This window comes from Lynx rufus, unplaced genomic scaffold (genome assembly GCF_022079265.1).
Source record: "Lynx rufus isolate CCGP_SWC_20201006 ecotype Redwood Valley unplaced genomic scaffold, mLynRuf1.p SCAF_2, whole genome shotgun sequence".
Classification (NCBI taxonomy): Eukaryota; Metazoa; Chordata; class Mammalia; order Carnivora; family Felidae; genus Lynx; species Lynx rufus.
In genome coordinates, this window is record NW_025814834.1 from 193,642,846 (window position 1) to 193,670,308 (window position 27,463).

Genomic DNA, 27,463 nt, shown 5'->3' on the forward strand with positions numbered 1-27,463 from the left:
GCCCGCCTCAGCCCAACATGGCGATGCACAACAAGGCGGCGCCGCCGCAGATCCCGGACACCCGGCGGGAGCTGGCGGAGCTCGTGAAGCGGAAGCAGGAGCTGGCGGTGAGAGAGCGACAGCGGGGGCGCCCGGTGGGGGCCCCGCGCCTGCCGCCGCCTCCAGGGCCCCGCCCGATCGCTCCAGGCCGTTACTCCCCGGGCGCAGCGCGGCGCCCGGGAGCCCGGCGGCCTGAGGCCGGCTGCGCGTCCTGCGGCCCGCCGGTGCCTCGGCTTCTCTGCTGCGCGGCTCGAGAGTCGGGAGCTGGGGCCGGGGGGCGGGGCAAGGAGCAGAGAGGGGGAGGGGGCCGGGACAGGCGGGGACGTGGAGGCGGGAAGGCACCTGAGCATGGGGGGCTTTAGTGTGGGAGCTTGAGAAAGGTGTCTGTGAGCTTTGGGGTTGGGAGCGGTTGTGTCCTTGGCCTTTGCGGGGTGGGTGAGGGCGGCAGGTCCGTGTTCTTTGAGGGGTGGGGTCGGGCGTGTCGGGGGGGCCGTAGGAGACCGGTTCGGGCTTGCCAGTGGCTTGGAGGGGGTGGCGTAGAGGCGAGTGTGGGAGGGGGACACGGTCATCCAGTCTGGCCTTTGGAGGATGGAGGGGCGCATGTCCTTTTGAGGATTAGGAGATCCGTTGGATGGGGTTTTTGATGGGCATGGCTGTGATGTTTTGGGGGAACATCCAGAAGCTGACAGGCGAGGGGAAGGGATTCAGCCCAGGGAATTGAGAACTGTGATATGCACCCTGGGTCCTATCCACCCTTGGTGGCCACCCCCTCCCCCGTGTTTTGGCTTGGGCACCGGGGAGGGCCATCTCACCTGAAGCTGCCCTTCCAGGTTTCCATGGCAACTGACAGCCCAGGGCCGGCCTTCTTTCTGAGCCCGCGGGGAGGGGAGCGAGTTGGCGCTGGAAGGCTGCTCACCCTTTCCTCTCTTCAGTAGCAATACCTTTGCGCGTGGGGGTGGAGACTGCCCGCGTTCTGCCTGAGCGGGGGTTCTTGACAACTCGGTTTCCATGAACCCTCTGAAGAATCTGCAAAATTTTGTGCATTTTCCTGGAGACAGGCTGTATCCCTTCCCTTCTGTTCTCCAAGGGTTCCAACAAGACAGGTCTAGATTGTCTTAATCTAAAACAGCTTTCCTCTCCCCATGTCATGTCTTTCCACCAGGGCTTAGCGTAATGGAGCTTGAGTGTCTAAGGCTAGTGTCAGAGAATTTGATTCTGTCAGAGTTAATGTTTGCATTTAAAAGGCATTATCCGTTTCCTTGTTTTTCCTCTCCCAGGAAACACTGGCAAACTTGGAAAGACAGATCTATGCTTTTGAAGGAAGCTACCTGGAAGACACTCAGATGTATGGCAATATTATTCGTGGCTGGGATCGGTACCTGACCAACCAAAAGTGAGTGTCAGAAGCCTGTGGTGTTTGTATGGTGCTCTAGTAATATTTGGGTTTGGGGCTATATGTGTTCTTGGTAGCAACTTTGCAGGGAGGCGGTAGCAAAGTGCTGGTGTGGAAGGCAGTCTGGGGTTGAACTTAGACTTTGGCTCGGTCACTTCCTCACTGAGTAATTGTAGACAAATCCTACGTCTGGGAAATAGGGAAAACCTGCTAAGCTTTTTGAAAATTTTCAGATTTGAAATATTTCATTTTTTTTAATGTTTTTTTTTTTTTTAACCTTTTTTTTAAATTTATTTTTGAGACAGAGAGAGACAGAGCATGAATGGGGGAGGGGCAGAGAGAGAGGGAGACACAGAATCCGAGGCAGGCTCCAGGCCCTGAGCTGTTAGCACAGAGCCCGACACGGGGCTTGAACTCACAAACCATGAGATCGTGACCTGAGCCGAAGTTGGATGCTTAACTGACTGAGCCACCCGGGCACCCCGATTTGAAATATTTCAAATTGAAATAGAACTGTGCACACTTGATATCCCTCACGTTCATTCATCACTTGTTAACATGTTGCCATCTTTGCCTCTCTCTTTTTTTTCTGATGCGTGTAAACATACACAAACCTATATCTTTATACTTAAAAGTTTTAAAAGTCTTGATATAATTACAGGCACATGGGAAGTTGCAGAAATATTAGAGAGGTCCGTGTACTCTTCACCCACTTTTCCCCAATGGTTGGGTTTTATGTAACTACAGCACAATAGCAAAACCAGGAAATGCACATTGGTACAACGTGTATGTGTAATTCCATCACTGTGTGTAGATTCCTGTAACCACCACTGCAGTCGAGATACAGAAGTATTTCATCGCTGGGAAGCTCTCCCTCCTGCTACCCCTTTATAGTTCCATCTTCCCTTTCCCCCATACTTTTTGTTGTTGTTAGCCATTCAAGCGGATATCATGACACTGTACCCCTAATTATGTCAGCAATTACCTCCTAAGAATATTTTTCTTACCTAACCACAGTTAACCACACATAGAAAATTAGCATTACATTAATAGTATCATCCCCTACAGCCTTTATTCACATTCTCCTAATTGTTCCCAGCATGCTTGGCTGCCCTTGTTTTGATCCAGGCAGTTTTCGAGTATTGTATTTGGCTGTTATGTCTCTTTAGTCTCTTGATAATAGGACAGTCTCCCACCCTTGTTAGTGGTGAAGTTGTTGTTGATGACACTGTCTTGCAGACTGTCCCAGTTCCAGATTTTTCTTTTCGTGACCTCATGAGGGAGCCGTTAGACGTTTCTGGCGAAAATGATTTGTGTGCCTCGTGTGTCATTTACCTCTGTTATATTGGGAGGCACATGATGTCAGATTGCCCCATTATTGGTACTGTTAAGTTTGAGCATCTGATTTCTCTGTTGTTAAAAATTTGTTTTTTCTTGGGGCGCCTGCGTGGCTCACTCGGTTGAGCGTCCGACTTCGGCTCAGGTCATGATCTCACAGCTTGTGGGTTCGAGCCCCGCGTCGGGCTCTGTGCTGACAGCTCGGAGCCTGGAGCCTGCTTCGGATTCTGTGTCTCCCTCTCTCTCTGCCCCTAACCCCTCACATTCTGTCTCTGTCTCTCAACAATAAATAAACATTAAAAAAATTTTTTTTAATTCATTTTTCTCTCTGTAATTCGTAAGTAGTTTGGAGATTGTACTTGTACACGGTGTGAATATATTGCGATCCTCCACATTTTTATTCAGCAATGTTAGTATCTTTTGTTGATTTTTACTTGAATCACTTAACAGACTGCTGATTCTAATTTTATTCTTTGTGTACATGGCTTACTGGCATTTGGAAAGATGAATCTTCCCTTCTTATCTTCTCTCCCTTTCATTCTGTATCTCCAGACCTCTCTCTTTAGTATCACTACAGACCCATGGATTAAAACAACAACAAAAAAATCAGCGTATTGGAAATAGTACTGTCACTTTTGCATTGTAGAGGCTTTTTTTTTAAATATAAACTTATTGAAATATATACAGAGGATTGCACACATCATACATACACAGCTTAGTGACTTTTCACAAAGCAAACACACCCACCATTATCCTCTTTGATGCTTAGTTTGTCCCAAATGTGGCCAGCGGGAACCTCCTCATGCTGATGCCTTTGTCCTTTCGACATGGCCCTATCAGTCCTTGAGCATTTTGGTTCTTTTCTGTCCCAATGTGGTGTCTCAGACTCACCTTTTCCTTATCCCAGAACTGGTACCAGCCCTTTCTTTAAGGAACCCTGGTCTGTTCTTCAGTTTTTAAAAATTAAGCTTATCTGACAGAAACATTTCATATCACTCGTCTGTGCAGGTTGTTTTGAGTAAGTATTAAAGTAAATACATATTAAAATGAAAATGGTCGTGAACCACTGGAGCCTGTCCCGCGTTGGAAGCCATTGCTGTCCCTTCGGGCATTCAGGATAACGGACGTTTTGGTCCATCCACCTGGTGTGGAGGCGTTCCGTCCAGAGGCTGTCTCTCTTCTGTCTAAGAGAGACAATGAGAGAGAGAGAGTTCTTACACCTTACATCCAGGGCCGTCCCCCGCTTGCTGCTTACGAAGCCTCTTGTGTGTGTTTTAGAAACTCCAATAGCAAAAACGATCGAAGGAACCGGAAGTTTAAGGAAGCTGAGCGGCTCTTCAGTAAATCCTCAGTGACTTCAGCAGCTGTAAGTGAGGTGGGGGGACTCTTTCTGTGGCCCATTGTTGAGGGAAACCTCGGTTAAATTCCTGTGAGTTTTCCCTTTCCCTGCTGTCCGAGTGCTCTCCTGAGGGCTCTGATAATTTTTCTAGTAACGGGTGGTTTCTTGTCTTTTAGGCAGTGAGTGCGTTGGCGGGAGTTCAGGATCAGCTCATTGAAAAGAGTAAGTTTATTTATTTATTTTTTTACTGTTTTACTACTTTATTTTTAAGCTACAGGAGCCCTTGTATTTAACTGGTATCCAACTGTAGGTCTCAAGACTACATCTCTCATACTTTTGCCTCTCCTTTCTAGAAGATAAGCACCCTCTTGAGTCTCGTTAATCGTGTCCTTTTGTTTATTTGTTGGCTTGTTTGTTTTTTGAGGAAGAAACTATCCTGTCCCTCCTGCCTCTTCTGTCATGCAGAGGGTGACTTCCCCTGCTCAAAGACACAAAGACAGGTCTTCCCCACTGCTAAGTGTTAGGGGAATTTTTTTTTTTTTTTTAACTTCGAAAGAAAACCTTTTCTCATGGAAAATTTTGGATATATCTGATAAATCTCCATGTTTGCAATTTAATAATTCTTAGGAAAATCTGGTCGTGGGAACAGAATGTACCTGAGTGTTCTTAAATATAAAACAGAGAGTAGATGATAGTATTTACTTTGTGAAGAAATTGTATCATTCTCCAAATGTAAGCCATACAAGTCTAATTCTCTCCTGATGTCAAGTGATAGGATATAGATCTATACATTCATCTTTCCGAGTCAGACTCGGTGTAGCTGTATTGAACACTCTTCCTGTGCACTGAATCACTCCAAAGCATAACCTGCTTTTTGTACTGTGGCTGTGTGCTTATTTCAGATGATGTATCTTGTAGGATCTGGTTCTTGTGTCTGTACTGGGCCAGTGATTTGGAGGAGAAGGGATTTTGGTAGTTTGGGAATTAGAACTACACTGTGACTTTGATTATTACCTCTGGGTCCAGATTTCTAAATATGTAGAAAATGCTAGAAAATGTCTGCGAGTCATTTCCACTCAGATTTTCAGGCTCAGACATTTTATCTAAGGTGGAACCGTTCTATTACCTTCAAAACTTGTCTGCCCAGTTTTTTTCCGTTATAGTACTTCCATTCCCCCTCATTCAAAACTCTGTAGGTATCTTTGACTCCTTTCTGCCAGCCTCAACAATTATAGCAAGTCCTTTTGATTTTTCTCTTGCTATGGCTCAAATACGTTAAATCCTATTTCTTTTCAGTTAATGCCACTTCTAGGACATAGAGCTAGTGTTATCTGCTCTCTGAAGTCACAAGACTGGTTAAGGAACAGCCTGGACCCCACCGCTGTGAGCGGAGATGGAATGATTACTGACTGCTCAGTTTTCACAAGAGCCTACAATCCTCCTCCTGGCTTAGTGCGTAGTTCAGCATCTGGCCCTGTACTTCACTAGCCACACAAGTACACACCTAGGTACTCGTGAAGGAATGACGCTCAATGCCACTGCTTGCGGAAGCTTGGCTGAGACCAGCACTTACGTATTAAAGATTTTCGGAAACAGGTGCAGGCCATCCATTCCCCTGAGATCTTCCCCCTGGAACTGGGCCACGCCCCTGGGATAGATCCTGTTGGTCTTCCTTGGTCTTCCCTCTATAGCTGCATTTGATGAATTACATTTTGGTCCCGTTAAATGTGCCACTGCATTTATTGTAATAGGATGTTGCAGATGTGTATTACCGTTACTAATTATTATGTCTTTTAGGACTAGTTGTTTTCCCCGAACAACTAGTTGGTTTTTACTGAAAATCTGATGATGGACTTGATTTGTGTAGGCACTAAAATGTTTTATTTTTTTATTTTTTTTTAACGTTTATTTATTTTTCAGAGAGGGAGACAGAGTGTAAGCAGGGGGAGGGGCAGAGAGAGAGAGAGAGAGAGAGAGGGAGACACAGAATCGGAAGCAGGCTCCAGGCTATGAGCTGTCAGCACAGAGCCCGATGCTGGGCTCGAACCCACAAACTGTGAGATCATAACTTGAGCCGAAGTCAGATGCTTAACCGACTGAGCCACCCAGGCACCCCAGGTGCTAAAATGTTTAAAGCCAAATGTGTGGTTCTCCTCTAGAAAGCATATCCAAACCTAGACCATGTATTCTGGGAATGAATCTTTACTACTGCATCCAGCTTACGGACGTCTTCTGTCCTTCTGTGTTTTACTTGTCTCATTTTAAATTTATTGTATGGATTTTATTATATGAATCTTGGTAAGCGGCTTTGGCTTCTTTTTGGAATAGGGAATTACATAAATACTGGAGTTCATCAATTCAAATGGTCAGAGCCCCTTTAAAGTAATTCTGCTGTGTTCCGTCTCACCACCTGTCATTACCGTTTCCTCCTGCTATTTATTTATTTATTTATTTTTTTTTTTTAATCTTTTTCACATTTATTTATTTTTGAGAGACAGAGTGAGACAAAGTGAGAGTGGGGGAGGGGCAGAGAGAGAGGGGGACACAGAATCTGAAGCAGGCTCCAGGCTCCGAGCTGTCGGCACAGGGCCTGACAGAATGCGGGCCCACAGAATGCGAGATCTCAAGAATGCTTCATCGTGACCTGAGCTGCAGTTGGACGCTCAACTGACTGGGCCACCCAGGCGCCCCCCTGCTATTTCTTTAAAAAAAAATTTTTTTTCATGTTTATTTTTTTTAAGAGAGAGAGAGAGAGAGACCGAGAGACAGAGCTCAAGTGGGGGAGGGGCGGGGAGAGAGGGAGACACAGAATCCAAAGCAGGCTCCAGGCTCCGAGCTGTCAGCACAGAGCCTGACGCGGGGCTCGAACTCATGAACCACGAGATCATGACCTGAGCCAAAGTTGGACACCTAACTGACTGAGCCACTGAGCACCCCTACTCCTGCTATTTCTTAAGAGTCTATTTCCATCTTGATTTTCTACAGTCAACTACAATGTGTCTAAGTATGAATTTTTTAATTATCTGGCTTGGGTTTCGTTGAACTTCTTGTAGCTGTAGCTTGGTATTTTTCATCAGTTCTGGAAAATTCCCAGTATTCTTCAGATGATGCATTTGCTGCATGCTGTCTCCCCTCTCCTCTCCCACTCTACTTAACTGTATGTTAAACTTTCTCATTTTATCCTACATGGTCTTTTATTAGCTCCTCCGTGTCTTCTGTCTTTGTCTCTGGGCCGCCTGCCAGTTTACTAATTCTCCTTTCACTTGAGTCTGACTTGCTGTTAAACCTTTCCTTGATTTTTTTTTTTTTTTAATGTTTATTTATTTTTGAAACAATGCAACAGAGTGCAAGCAGCAAGGGGCAGACAGAGGGAGACACAGAATCTGAAGTGGGCTCCAGGCTCCGAGCTGTCAGCCCAGAGCCCGACGCGGGGCTCGAACCCATGATCCGTGAGATCATGACCTGAGCCGAAGTCGGATGCTTAACTGACTGAGCCACTCAGGCGCCCCAACCTTTCCTTGATTTTTAAATTTTTTATTACATTTTTAATTTCCAAAATTCCACTTAATTATTTCTAAAATCTGCTATGTAATTTTTCAGTAGTTTTCCCTGCAATTATTTTTAAACTTGTCTTTTGTTTCTTTAAGCAGAGTAAGTAAGCCTACTTGTTGTACAAGATTCTGTTTTTAATTCTGTACATTCTGTGTTTAATGTGTAATTCTGTGGGGGCGCCTGGGTGGCTCAGTCCGTTGAACGTTTGTTTGACTCTTGATTTTGGCTCAGGTCATGATCCCAGGGTCGTGGGATCGAGCCCCACATTGGGCTTTGCACTGAGTGTAGAGCATGCATAAGATTCTCTGTCTCTCCCCCTTCCGCCCCTGCCCCACTTGAGCACATGCATATTCTCTCTCAAAAATAAAACAATAATAACAATTTCAATCTGTGAAGTCTTTTTTAAAATTTTATTTTAATGTTTATTTATTTTTGAGAGAGAGAGACAGAGACAGTGCAAGCAGGGGAGGGGCAGAGAGAGAGGGAGACACAGAATCTGAAGCAGGCTCCCGGCTCTCGGCTGTCAGCACAGAGCCCAATGCAGGGCTCGAACTCACGGTCCGTGAGATCATGACCTGAGCCAAAGTCGGACTTTTAACCAGCTGAGTCACGCAGCCTCCCCAACCTGTGAAGTCTTTAAAGACCTGTTTCTGTTGTAGTTTGCTTCCAAAGTCTAATTTCCCTGTGTGCTTATCTTTGACGGTGTACCGCTCACTGTAACTTAAACTATTTGTTGAGTAATTTGAGAGTGAGGGGGCGCCTGGGTGGCGCAGTCGGTTAAGCGTCAGACTTCAGCCAGGTCACGATCTCAAGGTCCGTGAGTTCGAGCCCCGCGTCAGGCTCTGGGCTGATGGCTCAGAGCCTGGAGCCTGTTTCCGATTCTGTGTCTCCCTCTCTCTCTGCCCCTCCCCCGTTCATGCTCTGTCTCTCTCTGTCCCAAAAATAAATAAACGTTGAAAAAAAAAATTTGAGAGTGAGGATGAAGTTGTTATCTTCCAAAGATTTTGTGTTTTCTTCTGATGGGTGGCTGGATCACTTTAAACCAAGTTGAAGGTCCCTGAAAGAGCCAGGTGATTCAAACCAAGCTTTCATTCCACGAGGGGAATGGTCTCCTTTGCCTTTTGCACTTCTTCCTTTGCATAGAAGCTCTCCAGTGTCTCCAGATTTCTGTATAACAGATCTTGTGGAATGACTCCTGTGTTCTTGTTTTTTGATGGTGATGAACTGAACATTTTTTCTGTCTTAGATTTTGAATTGCACATTCTTAGATCTCAAGGATTTTGGAGTTTTGTACTTTTGGCATTTTGTTTCCACACCATTCTGAAAATTTTCTTTTAAAATGCATTACTTTTGGGCTTCCTGGGTGACTCGGTTGGTTAAGCATCTGACTCATGATTTCTGCTTAGGTCACGATCTCACAGTTTGTGAGATCAATCCCCACACTGGGCTCTGTGCTGGCATCAAGGAGCCTGCTTGGGAATTTCTCTTTCTGCCCCTACCCCTCTTGTGTTTTCTCTCTCTCTCTCTCTCTCTCTCTCTCTCTCAAAATAAATAAACGTTTAAAAAAAAATGCATTCCTGTGGGGCACCTGGGTGGCTCAGTTGTTTAAGCATCCGACTTTGGTTCAGGTCATGATCTTGTGGTTTGTGAGTTCTAATCCCGTGTCAGGCTCTGTGCTGACAGCTCAGAGCCTGGAGCCTGCTTCAGGTTCTGTGTCTTCTGCTTTCTCTGCCCCTACCCCGCTTGCACTCTCTCTCAAAAAAAAATAAAAAAAGAAACATTAAAAAAAAATAATAAAAAAATGCATTACTTTCTACTTCCTTTGGCCTACCTACCCAAACTAGGATGATAGAGTGGATTAGCATGGTTCCCAAGGGGAATTTTAGGCAAATTAGCGAGGCGTTGTGTGTTTTTGTAAAAAGAATAAAGTAAAAGACAAGCAGGCAGATTTTATCCAGTTTCCTTTAAAGGATCAGCATAGTTGATACTGTTTTATCAGACTCTTCTGAAGCTTTCATCAAACCACATCTCCCCTGAGTGTTCTCATCATTCCAGTGGATAAGTAAAGGGCCGCATGAAGCATTATTTTGGGTATCTTTCTTGCCTCCTTTAAAGTTTTTGTGCTGAAAAGAAGTTTGTGCCTAGCACTATTCAGTAGGTGGTGTTGTTGTTGTTTTAATAAGTAAAGTGTCTCATTCGTAGGCTTATTACACTTAATCAAAATCTGGCATTTGTTTTTTTTTCTTTTCTTTTTTTTTTTTTTTTTTTTGAGAGAGAGTGAGCAGGGGCAGAGAGAGAGAGAGAGAGAGAGAGAGAGAGAGAGAGAATCTCAAGCAGGGCTCCACGCTTAGCACAGAGCCTCAGGTGGGCCTCGATCCCACAACCCTGGGCTCATGACCTGAGCTGAAATCAAGAGTCATCTAGATGCTCAATCGACTGAGCCACCCAGGCACCCCCAAATCTGGCATTCTTTACTCTAAAAACGAGTTGCCTTCTTCTGTGTCGGGGAGAAGCAAACAGGTGTCTTTTCTTGGTGACAGCACCACAGGGTTGCCTGACTGCTGCTGTACTTCGGGGTGCTCTAACCCAGCCCTTTTGGCCTCACTCCTCCCCTGCTTCCGGGAGCCCAAAAAAGACCATGATTCTTACTCTGTGGTTGCACTTTGTGTTTTAGCGGTGTTCAGTCTAGTCTCCCTGGCTACAGTCCCTATTATAAACCATTTGTAGCCTGATAATCCTAAAACATGGGTTTATACAGAGAACTCAGTAAACATTCACTGTTCAGTGTCACTTCTCTGTTTAGAAATGGCTCGATGACTTCTCCTTATGTCCTGGTAACAACTATTTTATGGCAAATTGTCTACTGTGTTAGAATTTGACTTGCCTATTTATGGATCTCAAGGATATTGAGATTGGAACACTTATTGTGTTCCAGACACTATGCAAACCCTTGCATTATCTCATTTATTCTTTAAAGCTACTTCTTGGGGATAAGTACAGATTATAGACTCCTTGAAAGTAGGGAACATTGCTGGAACTCCAGTGTCTAGTCCAATGCCTTGTCCATAAGAGATACTCAGTATAGAGAAGCGTCCTATGTTATAGATGGAGGAACAGGGTCTGAAAGATTCAGCAACAAGTCACTATCTTAACCATCACCTCATACTGTCTCCCTAGATCAGATCCCTAAATCTGACACTCATGGCTCTTTTTTTTTTCTTTTTTTAGGTTTATTTACTTATTTTGTGTGAGAGAGAGAGAGGCAGAGACAGAACCCCAAGCAGGCTCTGTGCTGTCAGTGCAGAGCCCAGTGTGGGGCTTGAACTCATGAACCATGAGATCATACGTAACCTGAGCCAGAACCGAGAGTTGGGTACTTAACCGACTGAGCCACCCAGGCGCCCCCCAGTCACGGCTCTTAACCTGTCTTTCCATTTCTCCTCTCATTTCTCAAGGGTCTGCTCAAGAGATACTTGATTCATTTGTCCAAAATGTACCTTATGTTTCCTCACCTCTGCACTTTTGCTTGTGCTATTTTTTGTACCTATTTTGGCTTCTCATTTTCCAAGGCCCAGTTTAAATTCCACCCCCTCAGTGAAGCTTTCCCTGAACAATCCGCTCTTTCTTCTCTGGCTCCCATGGTACTTAATATCCAGATCAGTCCTTCGGGACATCTGTTACTCCTTGGGATGTTACCTCTTCAGAGAGGTAACACAGGTGGATTCTCCATTCATGGGGCTTTGATTTGATTTTCACTCTTTTGTATGTGTTTCCACACAGGTACTTATAGAATATGACCAACTGATCCATTTACCCAGTACTCCCATAGCAACTGGTCCAAAATGAGTAAACAGTTGTTTTGCCCGTTAATCTCTCTTTTTTTAGACAGAGCTTCACTTCTTTTTTTTTTTTTTAAGTTTATTTTATTATTTATTTTGAGAGTGAAAGAGTGAGTTCAGGGGAGAGGCAGAGACAGAGAGGAGAGAGAGAGAGACTCCCAAGCAGACTCTGCACTCACAGTGCAAAGCCCAGTGTGGGGCTCGAACCTACGAACCATGAGATCATGACCTCAGCCATAAATAAGAGTCCGACGCTTAACTGACTGAGCCACCCAGGCGCCCCTATTAATGTCTTTTAATAGAATTGCAACATTGGCCAAATTTGCTCTAACTTGCCATTCTTTCTTGTCTCCCGCTTTTTGAGATAATCTTTCTCTCCCTGTGCCCAGCCCCTACTCAGTTAGTCCTGTGCTCCTTCTGTCATCCAGCCGTGAGCCAAAGCTTTTATGACCTCATGGCCCAGCAACCCATTCCTGCCCTGGCCAGCGCCTTTGCCATTTGCAATTTGAGAGATGGCATTTTTTTTTTTTTTTCAACGTTTATTTATTTTTGGGACAGAGAGAGACAGAGCATGAACGGGGGAGGGGCAGAGAGAGAGGGAGACACAGAATCGGAAACAGGCTCCAGGCTCTGAGCCATCAGCCCAGAGCCTGACGCGGGGCTCGAACTCACGGACCGCGAGATCGTGACCTGGCTGAAGTCGGACGCTTAACCGACTGCGCCACCCAGGCAGAGATGACATTTTTTACCTAAATAAAAATAGGACTGGCTCTGGGAGAAGAAGGCTGTCCTAATCATCTTTCTCCATTTTAAACTCATCTTTGTAGATTTCATTAGATTTTTTTTTTTTTAATTAGAAAAGTAATATATTCAGATTGTACTAAGTCAAACTGTTTAGAGGTGAATATGAAACAGGTTAATTACCTCATGCTCTACTTCACCCCCAACTTTCTGAGGTAATCAACGTTAACAGCTTAACACTATTCCTAACACATTTGGGACACACACACACACACACACACACACACACACAGATGCAGACTCACAGGGTTGGGGATTTTTTTTTTTAACTTGGAATTTTAACTATGTACATAAAGAGGATTTTTTTTTTTAAAAGAAAAAATTGGCTCTCCCAGTGCATATTACCTGCTTTTTCCCTTAGCACATGCACTTCTGCAGGTTGAGTGTGCATAGAGCGAAACGGTAGAGTCGTGATGAAGAGCGTGGGCTTTGGAGCCAAACTGTCTTTGAGTGTGAATTCCGAATCTTCACCTTACGAGCTGTGTGACCTTGGGCAGGTTTCTTAACCTCTAGCCTCAATTCCCGTCTCTGTCAAATGGTCATCTTGGTTGTAGAGGTTTCTGTGAAGGTTGTAGATGTGATATATTTGAAGTGTGGAGGGAGTGCCTGGGTGGCTTGGTTAAGCGTCCCAATTCTCGATGTCGGCTCAGGTCATGATCTCACAGTCTGTGAGATTGAGCCCCATGTCGGACTCTGTGCTGACTCTTGTGGAGCCTGCTTGGGATTCTCTCTCTCTTTTCTCTGCCCCTCCCCACCCCCTGCTTGCTGTCTCTCTCAAAAATAAATAAATAAAGATTTAAAAACAATTTTTTAAGTGTATAGAACAGTGCCTGGCTTCTAGTAGGGACTGTGTTAGCTATTGTTATAATCTCACCATTCTTTTTATTTATTATTATTATTATTATTATTATTACTTTAATGTTTATTTATTTTGAAGGAGAGAGAGAGCATGAGCAGGGGAGGGGCAGAGAGAGAGGGAGACAGAGAATCTGAAGACAGAGAATCTAGACTGTCAGCACAGAGCCCAACGCGGGGCTCGAACTCACGAACCATGAGATCATGACCTGAGCTGAAACCAAGAGTCCGATACTTAATTGACTGAGCCACCCAGGCAACCCTCACATTCTTTTTAAAAGCTGAAAAATACCAGGTACCTCCTCTGTGGGTGAGAATTCATATTGTCTCCATTTTCCCCCGCTAAACAAGGTTGCAGTAAACTTCCTTGTCTGCTTGCTTTTTTGTAATGGACTTTATTTCTACAGGCTAGTGCCCCAAAAGTGGCACTACTGTGTCAAAGGGTGATTTTCATGATATAGCACAGTTACTTTCTGTGGTGTGATGGGAAATATATATTTGGTGTTTGTCCCCTGTTCTGGCACACAGCTCCTAAAAGCCTTGGAATCTCCAGAGCGATAAGAATGACTAGCAGGTGGGGTGCCTGGGTGGCTCAATACGTTGAACATCCGACTTTTAATTTTGGCTCAGGTCGTGATCTCTCAGTTCATGGGATTGAGCCCCGAGTTGGGCTCTGTGCTGACAGCAGAGTCAGCTGGGGATTCTCTGTCTCCTTCCCCTTCTGTTCCTCTCCCACTTGCACATGTGTGCATGCATTCTCTCTCTCTCTCTCTCTCTCTCTCTCTCTCTGAAATAAATAAATTTTGAAAAAAATGACTAGCATGCAAAAGAAATGTTTTTTAATGTTTATTTATTTATTTTTGAGAGAGAGACAGAGAGACAGAGAGACAGAGACAGAGCAGGGGAGGGTAAGGGAGAGAAACAGAGGTTCTGAAGTGGGCTCTGCACTGTTAGTGGAGAGCCTGATGTGGGGCTTGAACTCACAAAACTGTGAGATCGTGACCTGAGTTGAAGTTGGACACTTAACCGACGGAGCCACCCAGGTGCCCCCAAGAGAAATTTCTGTATGGCAATGAAGATGACTGATGGCTGGGGGCCCCTAGAGAGCTCCAGGATGGGGGCTTAGAACTTTAAGTTCTACCCCCAAACCTCTGAGAGAGGGGAAAGGAGAGGGGCTAGAGACTGAGTGAATCACCAGTGGCCAATGACTTAATTAATCACGACTGCGTAATAAAATCTCCATTAAACCCCTAAACGGTGGAGCTTTTCTTGGTGAATGGCAGGGTGGTAGGCCCAGAGAAGGCGTGGGTACCTTGCCCCGTGCGTCTCTTCCATTTCGCTGCTCCGGAGCTGTACCCCGTATAATAGACAACGTTAACAGTAAGTAAATCACGTTCCTGAGTTTGTGTGGCTATTGTAGCAAATTATGGAAGCTGAGGGAAGGGGTTTAGGGTACCCCTGATTTATAGCCAGTTGGTCAGAAGTATGGGAGGCCTGGGAGTTGGGACTGGTGTTTGAAGTGGGGCACTCTTATGGGATTGAGCCCTTAAGCTGTGGGTCTGCCCTAACTCTGGTAGTTAGTGTCAGAATGGAATCCAGTTGTTGGTGTCTGGAGAATCGGGGAATGGGATTTTGGTTTTGGAAAACACCCTAGACTTTCCAAAAAGAGTGTCACCATTTGCATTCCTAAAGGCATAGCTTGGGAAGGCCTGTTGTAGATACTATTGGGTAAAACTACGTGGAAAATGAGTACTTTATTTTATTTTATTTTTTTTAATTTACATCCAAGTTAGTTAGCATATAGTGTAACAATGATTTCAGGAGTAGATTCCTTAATGCCTCTTACTCATTTAGCCCATCCCCCCTCCCACAACCCCTCCAGTAACCTCTGTTTGTTCTCCATATTTAAGAGTCTCTTCTGTTTTGCCCCCTCCCTGTTTTTATATTATTTTTGCTTCCCTTCCCTTCTGTTCATCTGTTCTGTGTCTTAAAGTCCTCATGAGTGAAGTCATGATATTTGTCTTTCTCTGACTAATCTCACTTAGCATAATACCCTCTAGTTCCATCCACATAGTTGCAAATGACAAGATTTCATTCTTTTTGATTGCCGAGTAATACTCCATCGTGTGTGTGTGTGTGTGTGTGTGTGTGTGTGTGTGTGTGTATGTATATATATATATATATATATATATACATATACCATATCTTCTTTATCCATTCATCCGTTGGTGGATATTTGGGCTCTTTCCATCCTTTGGCTATTGTTGATAGTGCTGCTGGAAACATGGGGGTACATGTGTCCCTTTGAAACAGCACACCTGTATCCCGTGGATAAATGCCTAGTAGTGCAATTGCTGCGTCATAGGATAGTTCTATTTTTAATTTTTTGAGAAACCTCCATACTGTTTCCAGAGTGGCTGCACCAGCTTGCATTCCCACCAACAATGCAAAAGAGGTCCTCTTTCTCCGCATCCTTGCCCACATCTGTTGTTGCCCGAGTTGTTAACGTTAGCCATTCTGACAGGTGTGAGGTGGTATCTCATTGTGGTTTTGGTTTGTATTTCCCTGATGATGAGTGATGTTGAGCATCTTTTCATGTGTCAGTTGGCCATCTGGATGTCTTAAAAGTGAGTACTTTTCAACTCTTTATCAAAGTGAATTTTTGAATCTAGACCGATAAAGACCGTAAAATGACAAACCCCTGTGTATCTAGCACATGGCCCCCAAATCATCAGAACACAGGCAGCGCCGTGTTCACACCCCCCGTACTCTCACTTCCACCCCCTGTGTTATATTGAAAATCCTAAACATCATACTATTTTTCTTGTATACATGTTTCATAGAGTTTTTTTTTAATTGTTGTAAGAACACTAAAAATGGGTTCCACAGATTTTTTTTTTTTTTTTTAAGTAGGCTCAACGCCTAACTTGGGACTTGAACTCCAGACCTGAGAGTAAGAGTCACGTGCTCTACCAGCTGAGCCACACAGATTTTTAAGTGCCCGATACAGTATTGTTAACTACTGGTACAGTGTTGTACGGCAGATCTCTTAGAGATTCTTCGTGTTGTCTGGCTGAAACTTTCCGCTTGCCATTTCTCCTTCCCCCTGGAGGCTGCCAGCATCCTGCTCTCTGCTTCTGTGAGTCTATTTTAGACCCCTCACCAGAATCGAATCATGCGGTGTTTGCCCTCCTGGGACTGGTTTACTTCAGTTAGCACGACGTCCTCCTAATTCATCAGCCTTGCAGCATATGTCAGGGTTTCCTTCTTTGTCTTAAGGCCAAATAATATATTCCGCTATAGGTATATACCACATTTTCTTTATCCGTTCATCTGTTGATGGACCTGAAGGTTGTTTCTACACCTTGGGTAATGTGAATGAATGCTGCAGTCGACTTGGGAGTGCAGGTGTCTCTTCAAAGTCCTGATTTCAGTTCTTTTGGTTAAGTGCCCAGAGGTAGGATTGCTGGATGATATGGTAGTTCTCTGTAAACGATAGGCTCTTAACACTATAACCACACCAAGGAAAACAAACAAGCAAACCCACAACAGAACGTGTATTAGTATTATGTTTCTTTTAATGCTGAATAATATTGCATTGTGTGGCTGTACCACATTTTATTTATGCGTTCATCAGTTAATGGTCACTTGGCTACTGTTGAGTAACACTGCCATGAATATCCATGACAAGTTTTGTGTGAGCCTGTTTTCGTTCACACGGGACTTGTGGGACTGCCAAACTTTCCAATGTGGCTGCACCATTTTCTCTTCCCATCAGCAGTGTATGAGGGTTCCAGTTTCTCCACATCCTCACCAACACTCGTTATTGTTTATCTTCCTAGTATCTCTGTGGTTTTCATTTACACTTTCCTAATGGCTCATGACGTTGAGCATCTTTCCACGTGTTATTGACCACTGTGTATCTTCTTCTGACAAATGTGTGCAGATCCTTTGCCGATTTTTTAATTTGGCTTTTTCTCTTTTCATTAGTGGGTTCTAAGAGTTCTTATATATATTCTGGATATGAGGCCTCATCAGATTTGGTATATGTGCTTGGCTGAAGAGCCAACGGGGCGAAGCTACCAACTGCGGGACAGTGACTGAATGCCTCCAAATCCAGTGCGGAGAGCCTCTTGTCCTGGGAAACAGGGTGCAGCCAGAAAGGGGCTGCTCCCTCGCCCGTCACATGATATATGTTCATGGAGAGCCTAGAGCTAAGCCATTTGTAGACAGCCCATTTGTGGGTTGGGGTTTCGTTCCCGGCAGAGCACCTCCCTTGCTGCAATCTACTGAAAGTCAGCCCTCGGCATAAGGGTTTGTAAACAGAAGTAGAAACAAACAAAAAAAAAGGTCTTATCACATATATGAATCGCAAATATTTCTCCCGTTCTGTGAATTGGTTTTGTTTTTTACTTTCTTCAAATATTGCTTGCAGCTCAAGAGTTGTATATAATAAAACAGTATAGTTCAATTTACATTTTTTTTCCTTGTTATGCTTCCTTTTGCGGTCCTATCTGAGAAACCATTTATTTGCCTAATCAAATGAGTTCTGAGAGTTTTAGTTTTTAGCCCTTACTTACATTTAGGCCTGTGATACATTTTGAGTTAATTTTCGTGTTTGGTGTGAGACAGGGCTCCAACTTCATTCTTTCCTTCATGGACATCCACTTGTCCCAGCATTATTTTATCAGAAAGACGACGCTTTCTTCATTGAATTGTCTTGTCGCCCATGAAAATCATTGGACTGTAAATGTAAAAATGTTTGTAACTGGACTTTGAATTCTTTTGATCTGTAGGTCTCTTCTTATGCCAGTGCCCCCACAGTCGTGGTTCCTGCAGTTTGAAGTTTGTTTGCTAATTTTTACATGAAATGGGTTTCCCTGAACCTTAGAAGCACAGTTCACCAGCACGCTTTCTCTGGCTTCCTGGTTGTAGGGCTCCCTCTTCTGTTGCTCTCATGAAGTGTTCAGAAGTAGGGTTTCATGATTTCTGAGATCTGGTTCCATTTCTCCCTTCCGCTCTTTTGGGACCATCCCTTTCTTTTCTTCTTATACCCATGGCCTACTCAATTTGAAATCCTTCCCAACAGTTTATAATACAAAGGTATAAAAAGAAGAAAACTGGGGTCTGGCTCTGCTATCCGCAAGACTCCTCTTGACAGTTTTTACAAATGGATAGTGTACAAAAAATTTTTAAAAATTTAGGGGCGCCTGAGTGGCTCGGTTGAGCGTCTGACTTCAGCTCAGGTCATGATCTCACGGTTTGTGGGTTCGAGCCCCACATCGGGCTCTGTGCTGACAGCTCAGAGCCTGGAGTCTGCTTTGGATTCTGTGTCTCCCTCTCTCTATGCCCCTTCCCACTTGCGCTCTGTCTGTGTGTCTCTCTCTCTCAAAAATAAATAAACATTAAAAAAAATAATAAAAAATTTAAAACAAGAAAACGTGTACATACTTAGGGTCCTTCAATAGTTGAGTAAAGTGAAAGTATTCTTCCGTCCTCATCTATTAAGGTCAAGAAATTCCTTTCAGGAAAAACCTAGGTATACATTTGCCAGAGTATATACAATTATTCTTAAAAGTATTTATTTATGGGGCACCTGGGTGGCTCAGTTGGGTAGATGTCTGACTCTTGATTTTGACTCAGGTCTTGATCTCACAGTTTGTCAGTTCGAGCCCTATATTGGGCTCTGTGCTGACAGCATGGAGCCTGCTTGGGATTTCTCTCTCCCTCTCTCTCTGTCGCATGTGTGTGTGCGCGGTCTCTCTAAATAAATAAATAAATAAATAAATAAATAAATAAATAAATGTTTTAAAGAGCATTTGTTTATGCAGAATGTTTTTTAATTTTTTATTTAATATATAAAGGATGTTTTAAAATTGGGAATATGTGTCAGCTGAAGAATATTACCACTTTATTTATTTATTTATAAAGTTATTTATTTTGAGAGAGAGACGTAGCTGGGGAGGGAGAGGGAGGGAGGGCGAAAGAATCCTCAGCAGGCTCCGCACTGTCAGCGCGGAGCCTGATACCAGAACCTGATGAGATCATGACCTGAGCTGAAACCAAGAGTCGGAGGCCTAACCGGCTGAGCCGCCCAGGCATCCCATGCCCCCTTTCTTGATAGACAGGATTTCTGTACAGTTTGGGGAAGGAACCCAGGCTTCTTGTATAATTATTAATCCCATTCGTGGATTCTGTGTTTAAATAACTCCTGGTTGTATGGTCCCATCTCCCAGCAGTGCTTAGAAAGGCTGCTTTTGGTTACGGTGTCTCAGAGGACTTCTAGTTCAGGAACACTGGTAACTCTGATGCCTTGAGGGTACATACCTTCTCTGTCTGCAAGTATTTTCCTGTCAGGTAAAATGCCTGGTCCTTGAGGATAGGAAATAGTCTCTTTTTCTGTGTATTAGTGCTTCGAGACGTGTCTCCTGGCTGCCGGACAGACTGCCTGAGGAATGCTGACCTTGCTTCTGGGACCTGTGTTTATTCCCTCCAGGGGAGCCGGGAAGCGGGACGGAAAGTGATACTTCTCCAGACTTCCACAATCAGGAAAATGAGCCCAGCCAGGAGGACCCTGAGGATCTGGATGGATCTGTGCAGGGAGTGAAGCCTCAGAAGGCTGCTTCTTCTACTTCCTCAGGGAGTCATCACAGCAGCCATAAAAAACGAAAGAATAAAAACCGGCACAGGTCAGTGGCAGGGGCCTCCCCTCCCCGCCCGCCCCTGCCCCCCTGCCCCCCCTCCCCACCCCCCCCAACCCCTCCGGCCTCCGTGACCATTGCTGTTAAGGGTCTGTACCAGAGTGAGAATTCTTTGGGATTGGTGCCCTCTTTGTGTTGCAGATGGGGAGAGATTGCTTTGATCCAAATGAAATAGAAGTTTTCTCCAGTGGAGGAATTGGTGGGCATTTAGAGTAACCATGAAGGAAGACATCCTTCCCACTGTTCTAGTGTAGAAGAATGGCATTCTATGAAAACTTTGTTTAATGCGGTGAATTTGGAATCCTTTTAGAAGGGCAAAAGGGGAAGTAGAAATGGAATGTGTGTAATAGTCTTTGGAAAATGCCACGAGTACATGTCGGGAAGCTGGAAAAGTGGAGAAAGTCTTCTGCTCTTAATCCTGGTCCCTGCCTACAGTTATTCGCTTGTGGATGGAGAGAGCTGATCTGACATGCCTTTTTTCTCTTTAAATACAAGTTTTTTGATTGCTTGTGATTTGTTACATATCTCTCTAATATGCTGATTTCAGATATCAGAGAGGAGTAGTATAAAGTCTGTAAGATATGAGAGTGCCTTTCTAGATAATGTATGTCCACTGTGTATGTGGGGTGGGGGTTGTCTTTTGGTTTAGGTATCCACAGGCTGGCTTTTGTCCTGCTCCTCTTGGGAGCCTGCATATATGTGTGTGTGTGGATGTATACATAGATAGATAGATAGATAGATAGATAGATAGATAGATAGATGTGTGTGTATGTGTATATATGTATATATATATATATATATATACATATATACACACATATATATATATGTATGTATATATACGTATGTATGTATATATGTATGTATATACATATATGTACGTATATATATATGTATATATATATATACACACACACACATACATATATATATGTGTGTGTGTGTGTGTGTGTGTATATATTTAATGTTTTTATTTATTTTTGAGAGACAGAGACAGAGTACGAGTAGGGGAAGAGCAGAGAGAGAGGAAGACACAGAATCTGAAGCAGCTCCAGGCTGTGAGCTGTCAGCACAGAGCCCGACTCAGGGCTGGAACTCATGGGATCATGACCTGAAGGGAAGTGGACCGCTTAACTGGCTGAGCCACCCAGGCGCCCCAGGAGGCTGCACATTGAGAGGAAAGGGGAAGGGCAAGGAGGGCGGAGCTCCCTGTGCTCCAGTGTGCTTCTGGGCTGGCTTGTTCCACAGACGTGTAGGATGTTCCTTCACACGCACCCAAGGCATTCACGTTGTTAGCTTCGTGGTTATGGCACATGGGGATAATGTAGAATGAACTTAAACTGGTTTAAGCCTCCTAGGCATCAATAGATTCTTTAATTCTTTTAAAAATTTTTCTTGTCAATGGTGGTGGTGGTTTTTAGACTGCAGAAATAGTATTTCCTCCAAATGGTGACTCAAGACTGCTGCTCAGCACTTTCCTGCAAACCAAAAATCACTATGTCAATCTCGTAACTGCAGTAACAAATAGCAAAAATTGCTTATCTTTTTTTGTGTGTAGGTTATAGGCTATATAATCACTGTGGTAGGACTAATGCTAACTGATCACAAACAGTAGCAGGGAACCATGATCTTTTTTTTCTTTTTTTTAAGAGAGCACGTGAGTGGGGGAGGGGTGGAACAAGGGGCAGGGGGAGAGAGAGTGAGAATCTTAAGCAGGCTCCACACTCAGTGCAGAGCCTGATGCGGGGTGTGATCCCATGTCCCTGGGATCATGACCTGAGCAGAAATCAAGAGTCAGGCGTTCAACCAACTGAGCCACCCGGGCCGCCCCTCACCCCCCGAACCATGCTCAAAATATTTTTTTAAATTGTCGAGATAATTGTCATGCTCTGTGTTGCTTTTATTAAATTTACTCCAGTGTCATTTTAAAGTAATTACTCTTTTCCTATTTCACAGTGTCCTGAGTAGGGGGAACATTCCTTGAAAGTTTCTGGATGTTTCTTCCATTTGTGGTACAGTAGATAGCTACTGTTTATTATAGGTAATCCTTCCCTTTGAAAAAAAATTTTTTTTAATGTTTTATTTATTTTTGAGACAGAGAGAGACAGAGCATGAGCAGGGGAGGGGCAGAGAGAGAGGGAGACACAGAATCCGAAGCAGGCTCCAGGCTCCGAGCCAACAGCCCAGAGCCTAACGCGGGACTTGAACTCACGAACCGTGAGATCATGACCTGAGCCGAAGTCGGATGCTTAACCGACTGGTGCCCCAATCCTTCCCTTTTTTTAATGCCATGATCAGCTGACCGATAAAAGGGAATTAAGCATGAACTTAACTTTCCTCCTGCAGGCTTCTAGTACTAGTAGATTTCCATAGAAACGGCATTTCTTCCTGCCATTTTTATAAATACTAGGATTTATAAAGATCTTCGATGTTAGTTATTGCTTTCACAAATGACATTTTCTGTCTGGAAAGCTGGAGCCTTTTGTCACCCGCCTGGTGTGGTATCTGGCCGGCCTCCTCCCTTTGGCTGTAGGCGCTTACCTGCCCCAAGGGAGCAGAGTGGAGCTGATTTGCCTTCTTTCTGTGTAAACAGGTTCAGTGCACTGCAGTGGCATCTCAGTGGCCAGTTAAAGTTCTCAGATTTCTGCCATCTTTGGTCAGGAAGTGTCCAGACCCCTTGCCCCCTTGCCCCCTGACTGATGTCTCTCCTAGTGGGCACGGGGCTGGGGCTGGAGTGCTTTTTGTTTGTACACATTTGAACGTTTGCACCCCGAACGGTACTTGTATCTCCCCCACAATGTGCCACCCCCCCCCACCTATTTAGATGAAGTCAGTTGTAAATTATTTCAGCAAATGCCTGAGTACCCACTGTGTGCCAGGCCCTATTTATTGCTGAGTAAAGCAAAGTGGAAATAAATATGGAACTTGAGCAAAAAGGAATAACTTTTGGATTTGTCCTCCTTAGGAATATGAACATTTATCAAATAATGTTTAGCATTCACAGATGATCACCCTGTTCTGAATTCTTATATTTTACAGGGTATCTGAACAATAAGTCCCAGCGGCTGTAAGGAAGAAAGTTGCAATAATAACTTACAGCTGTTCTTACAGGTCTTTACTAATATACAAAACCCTAGAATTCTTCCAGATAGCTTGCGAAGTTTTCATTAGGTGGGTACAGTCTACTTTAATTTGCGAACAAAATTAAGTTAGGCCGAGAGTTAGGTTGTTGATAGTTCCTGGTTGGTACACCGTGTACCCTTTCCCAGATGCCGTAAGTGACACGGTTGCATAAGGGATACTGAAGTTATGTTTTCTTCCAGCTTCACTCTTGCAAACATGGGCTAGGAGGAAAATACAGCATTTTGCATATTGTTCCAGCACCTACCTACGGTGTAAAAGGTGTTACAACAGCCAAGGAGCCGGTGTCACGCTCAGGGTTCATGTTTGCCTTGGAGGTCTGCCCGGACCGTGGTCTGTTAGCAGCGATGGCCTACACAGCCTCCTCCCCTTCACCGTTCCCTTGCAGATCCCCGAGGCTTGGGGGCTTGGGGAGATCGGCTCTCCTTTGTTTTAGTAGGGGGGGGCCGTCGGTTTGGGTGTTCGAAGTCCTGGCCCTGACAGGAACAGTTAGCTGTCATCGCCAGTTCAGGGGCAAAGTGACTTGCCTCTGCAGTTTCTGGAGCAGGCCTAGCACTGAGGTGATTCGTTTGACCCTGGGCCTCTAGGATGAATGCTGTAGAAAGAGGACCGTGTTCCCCAGACATGCCTCCAACATAGAACTTGAGTTCAAAGTTGCAAAATGCTTTCTTTTTAAAAATGTATGATGTTTTTATCTCTTATGTTGGTCAAAGTATATTGTGCTGAATTGTTAGTACTGTCTTCGAAGCACCTTTTTCATTGTATGACTAAACCCTTCTTTCTCTATTTCTTCTAATGCCCTATTTATATTCTTCATGACAATTAAATATTTTACAAGTTCTAACTCTGAGTCTGGCAGCTAATAGAGGGCCTGCAGTTACCTCGTTTCCTAATGAAATAACTTTTCCTTTCATAGTCTGCTCTGATACAAAATCCAGGAGGGAAGGGACTCTCCCAACCACAAAATCTTGGGTGCTTTGATGTTTGAAACTTTATCGCTTAAGATTCTGAAAGCTGATTTTGTTTCTACAAATCTTGCTAGGGTGGCTAATCGACTAATTTATTCAATTAGTATATTAATTTCTATTGCTTTCTTCCTTTCAAATGCTGCCCCTCAGCCCGTCTGGCATGTTTGATTATGACTTTGAGTAAGTTTGATTTGAATTAGTATTTGTGCTGTGTTGTTTAGTGTGTAGAGACCGATATGCCTTTTTGAGACCTTTCTAACCCATAGTTTATCTGTTCAATTGTAGGTATGTATATTAGGTTAGGCTGGGAAGTTTTTTTTAAAAACAGAAAAACGTGATGGAGGTAACATTTTATTTAATAACTTAAGCAAAATTAAGTAAACTTCACTCTTATGCATTTTAATTTCTTTAAAAGTAGATAACCTTTACTTTTAATTCACATTTAAATTGATTTTCTGGCTTTGCTTCGTAAGGAGATTAATAGTTTAAGATCTTGTTATTTTGCTTTGGAAAGACTTAAAAATTGAAATTTGTTTAATTTCTTTTGTGTTTCCTGTCCAGAAATACAAACTCCTAGTCTCTTTCCTGTTCTTAATCATTATGTGTCTCAGTGATTATCAGTGATAGAGTTACAGAGCTAACACATTAACGTAGAGCATGCCCTCTTAATCCAATCTCTTTAACGCCTAGTTCTGAATAGTTTTAAAATGATACGGCTTTCGTAACTGCTGTATATTTCTTTTTGTCATCTAAGTCTGCCTTGCGGCAAGAGTATCTGCTTATGTTTTTAAATACTTGCTCAATAATATCTGGGTAAACAACTAAATGTGACATAGTCTAATGAAGAATGTGGATTTTACTTAACCAAATAGTCTTTGTTATAGCTTGTGCCCTATGCAGTAGCTGATTCCTGGCCCCTTTTTCTGTAAATTAAAATGCAAATATCTTTTATCTTTTCTATCACAGGATTGATCTGAAGTTAAACAAAAAACCACGAGCTGTAAGTATCAGCCAGACCATTTCAGAGAGACTGGTGATTTTGTAGATGATTAGAACCATGTGTTTGTCCTCAGAGCCCGGGTGCTCCCGCATGAGCTCTCTCTCTCTCTCTCTCTCTCTCTCTCTCTGTCTCTTGTCTCTCTTGTCTCTCTCTCTTGTCTCTCTCGGGTTGCAGCTCTCATTTTGAAGGCCGGGGTGTCCATTTGGGTACACTTCAACTTGTAGGTGTTACTTTCTTTTGTATTTTGGGTAGAGAAAGGGGTCACACATTTTTCCTGAAGAAAAAGTCCCTTTGATTAAAGAATGAATTACTACTAGGATTTTTTTTTTTTTCTTTCTTTCTCTGATTGGTGAGCTCAGGGGGCCTGATAAGGGCAGCATTGATGTTTCGGTCCCTCTCTGGACTTGGAAGACAGGCCATTTTCAGATGTGAAGTGTTGTCTGTTACATTTGAAGTAGAATATTTGGCTACAGAGCAACCCCCTAGCAGCGTTCTTTATGGGTGAGGTTTTTTTTTTTTTTCCCCCTAGGTTCAAACTGATGTTCTACTGAGAGTAAGTTGGGACTTTGTTTTTCTCTCTTTAGGACTATTAGAAGACTCATTAGTGCAGAAGCTTCCAGGCTATAGAGCCCTGCTTCCCTCCTCCGACCTCACAAAGATAAATATCCCTCACCTGAGCGTGCGGCCACCCACCTCTGCTTTCCCAGACCCAGTGCCTGTGACTCTGAATAGTTTGTTCTGAACCGTGGTGACAAGTCATTTCTGTAAGACCACATTGGATCATTTACTTTGTGTCATTTTTGGTAACAGAACAGCAAGAAGACCAAGACGTGGTTACAATTCCAGCAAGTTGCTAACTGTGCGTTTTTCCCTTCTTGGAATGAGTGTCTCCCCCCCTCCACCACCCCCCCCAAACTGGCTGGCACCAGCTTCTTCGTCTGTGATACCCATTGAGACATGTTCTCCGGTTTTGTTTTATGCCGAAAGTAGAACATAGGTCACATTTCAGAGGGAGGCTGTAAATATCTGGCATTTTCCTATTTTGTTTGTGTTTTATTATTTTTCTATTGTTTTTACCATCTTCTTTTCTTTTGGGACTTTTTGTAATGCCGTTGTACAGCTCATACCTTCCTGCTGGCATATCTGATCGTCCGCTTCGCGCAGTTGCCACTATTTTTAACAGAGAATGACCTGGTTTACCGTAAATAAGATGGGAAACGCGGCTCTGTGTTTTTTTTTTTTTTTTTTTTTGCAGGGGAAAGGTAAAGAGTGTTTATTTAATAATTACCTATCTTAAATCTTTCTGCGTTGGAAGCAGTTTCATGTTCAAGGAACAGGAAAAGCTGAAAGACCTAAGTTTAAATCAATCCTTTTAAAATATTTTTATTCTTTTATATAAATAAAATTTCACAGGTGTTGACTTCTCATGCTTTACTTTTAAACCTGAGATTGTTTTTTCACTTATTTTATTTATTCATATCATGCCTGATGGAAATTTCTTTCATTCTCCATTTTTCTCTCTTTGCTGGTATCTGCCTGATTAAACGTTGCTCTAAAAATCATTAAGGCATATGGAAAGGCTCTCAGTTGCACCCAAAGCCAGTAACGTATGGAGTTCTTGAGCAGAGTGAAAGATAGGATCCGCGAGAGCCAGCGATGCCCGGCAGACCCCCTTCCTCACCGGGCCGGCCGGGCTGAGGATCTTGCTGATTTGTTGAACTGTCACCTGCCTCTTGAGTGGTGCTCTACCTCGGCTGCTCACTGGAATCACCTGGAGAGCTTAAAGACCTACCGATGCCTGGGCCCTCCCCCCACCAGAGACTCTAACTGGGGTGCAGTCTAGTTTTGGGGATTTCCTTCCAAAGAGTTCCTGGGATTCTGATAAGAAGCCAGGTTGCGAACCACTGCATTAGGAGTGTTTGATTGAAATCCTATGTTGCGAATCATTCTGTGGGATAAGATTTGGGGCCCCACCTTTCCTTTGATGCTGTTTAGTCATAGTCCTTGATTTATGCCCATATCTTTGTTAGAAAAAATATGTTCCATTGTGATAATATTGGTAGAGCTGAATACGGATGGCATCTGTTATCAGAATGAGTCTACCTTGTCGGATGTGCAAACGCTTTCAGTCTTGTTCTCAAATAAACTTTTTTTTTTTTTTTTTTTGACTCTGTGGCTAATTAGATGTCTTTGGCTATGTCTTTGGTAAGAGGACTCCGGTGTCTGCATTTTTAAGAAAATAGTTTCTTATATTTAGATTGTTCCTTAAAAAAAGAAAGAAACAACTGTAAAACTGAAAACGATGGGAACCGGAAGCTCTCTCTGTCCTTCTTTGTCAGTTTCTCCCTTTCCTGGAAGAGAGGAGTGGGGGTTCCTACAGTTTCCATGATCCCAAGGAAAAGCACAGAACAAACCTGAAAATATTTCTGACTCTCTGACATTTGCTGGAGATCTAGTCGGATTGCACTTAAAAAGATGTATTATTTAAAAGCATACT

The 27,463-nt window shown here is 43.6% G+C and overlaps 1 protein-coding gene across 2 annotated transcripts; it reads left to right on the plus strand.

Annotated features, from left to right (window-relative positions):
- On the plus strand, positions 1-27,131 carry MEAF6 (MYST/Esa1 associated factor 6). 2 transcript variants are annotated; one of them, XR_006962796.1, is made up of 8 exons: positions 1-107; positions 1,317-1,432; positions 4,049-4,136; positions 4,286-4,331; positions 19,653-19,845; positions 24,252-24,309; positions 24,933-24,966; positions 25,551-27,131. XR_006962796.1 is itself a non-coding variant. In XM_047084156.1 (7 exons), exons 1-7 carry the CDS (start codon positions 18-20, stop codon positions 25,557-25,559), a joined length of 576 nt encoding a protein of 191 aa, XP_046940112.1. In that variant the 5' UTR covers positions 1-17; the 3' UTR covers positions 25,560-27,131. The 2 variants fall into 2 exon arrangements, 1 of the variants encoding a protein (XP_046940112.1); XM_047084156.1 differs by lacking the exon at positions 24,252-24,309.
- The last annotated feature ends 332 nt before the right edge of the window (positions 27,132-27,463 follow it).

What these genes read in the sequence shown, in the direction of transcription:
- MEAF6 (XM_047084156.1), top strand. Translation starts at nt 18, where the DNA reads ATGGCGATGCACAACAAGGCGGCGCCGCCGCAGATCCCGGACACCCGG. An exon ending in CGGTACCTGACCAACCAAAA is followed by an intron (nt 1,433 to 4,048) that starts GTGAGTGTCAGA and finishes TGTGTGTTTTAG; the next exon opens with AAACTCCAATAGCAAAAACG. An exon ending in GGATCAGCTCATTGAAAAGA is followed by an intron (nt 4,332 to 19,652) that starts GTAAGTTTATTT and finishes TATTCCCTCCAG; the next exon opens with GGGAGCCGGGAAGCGGGACG.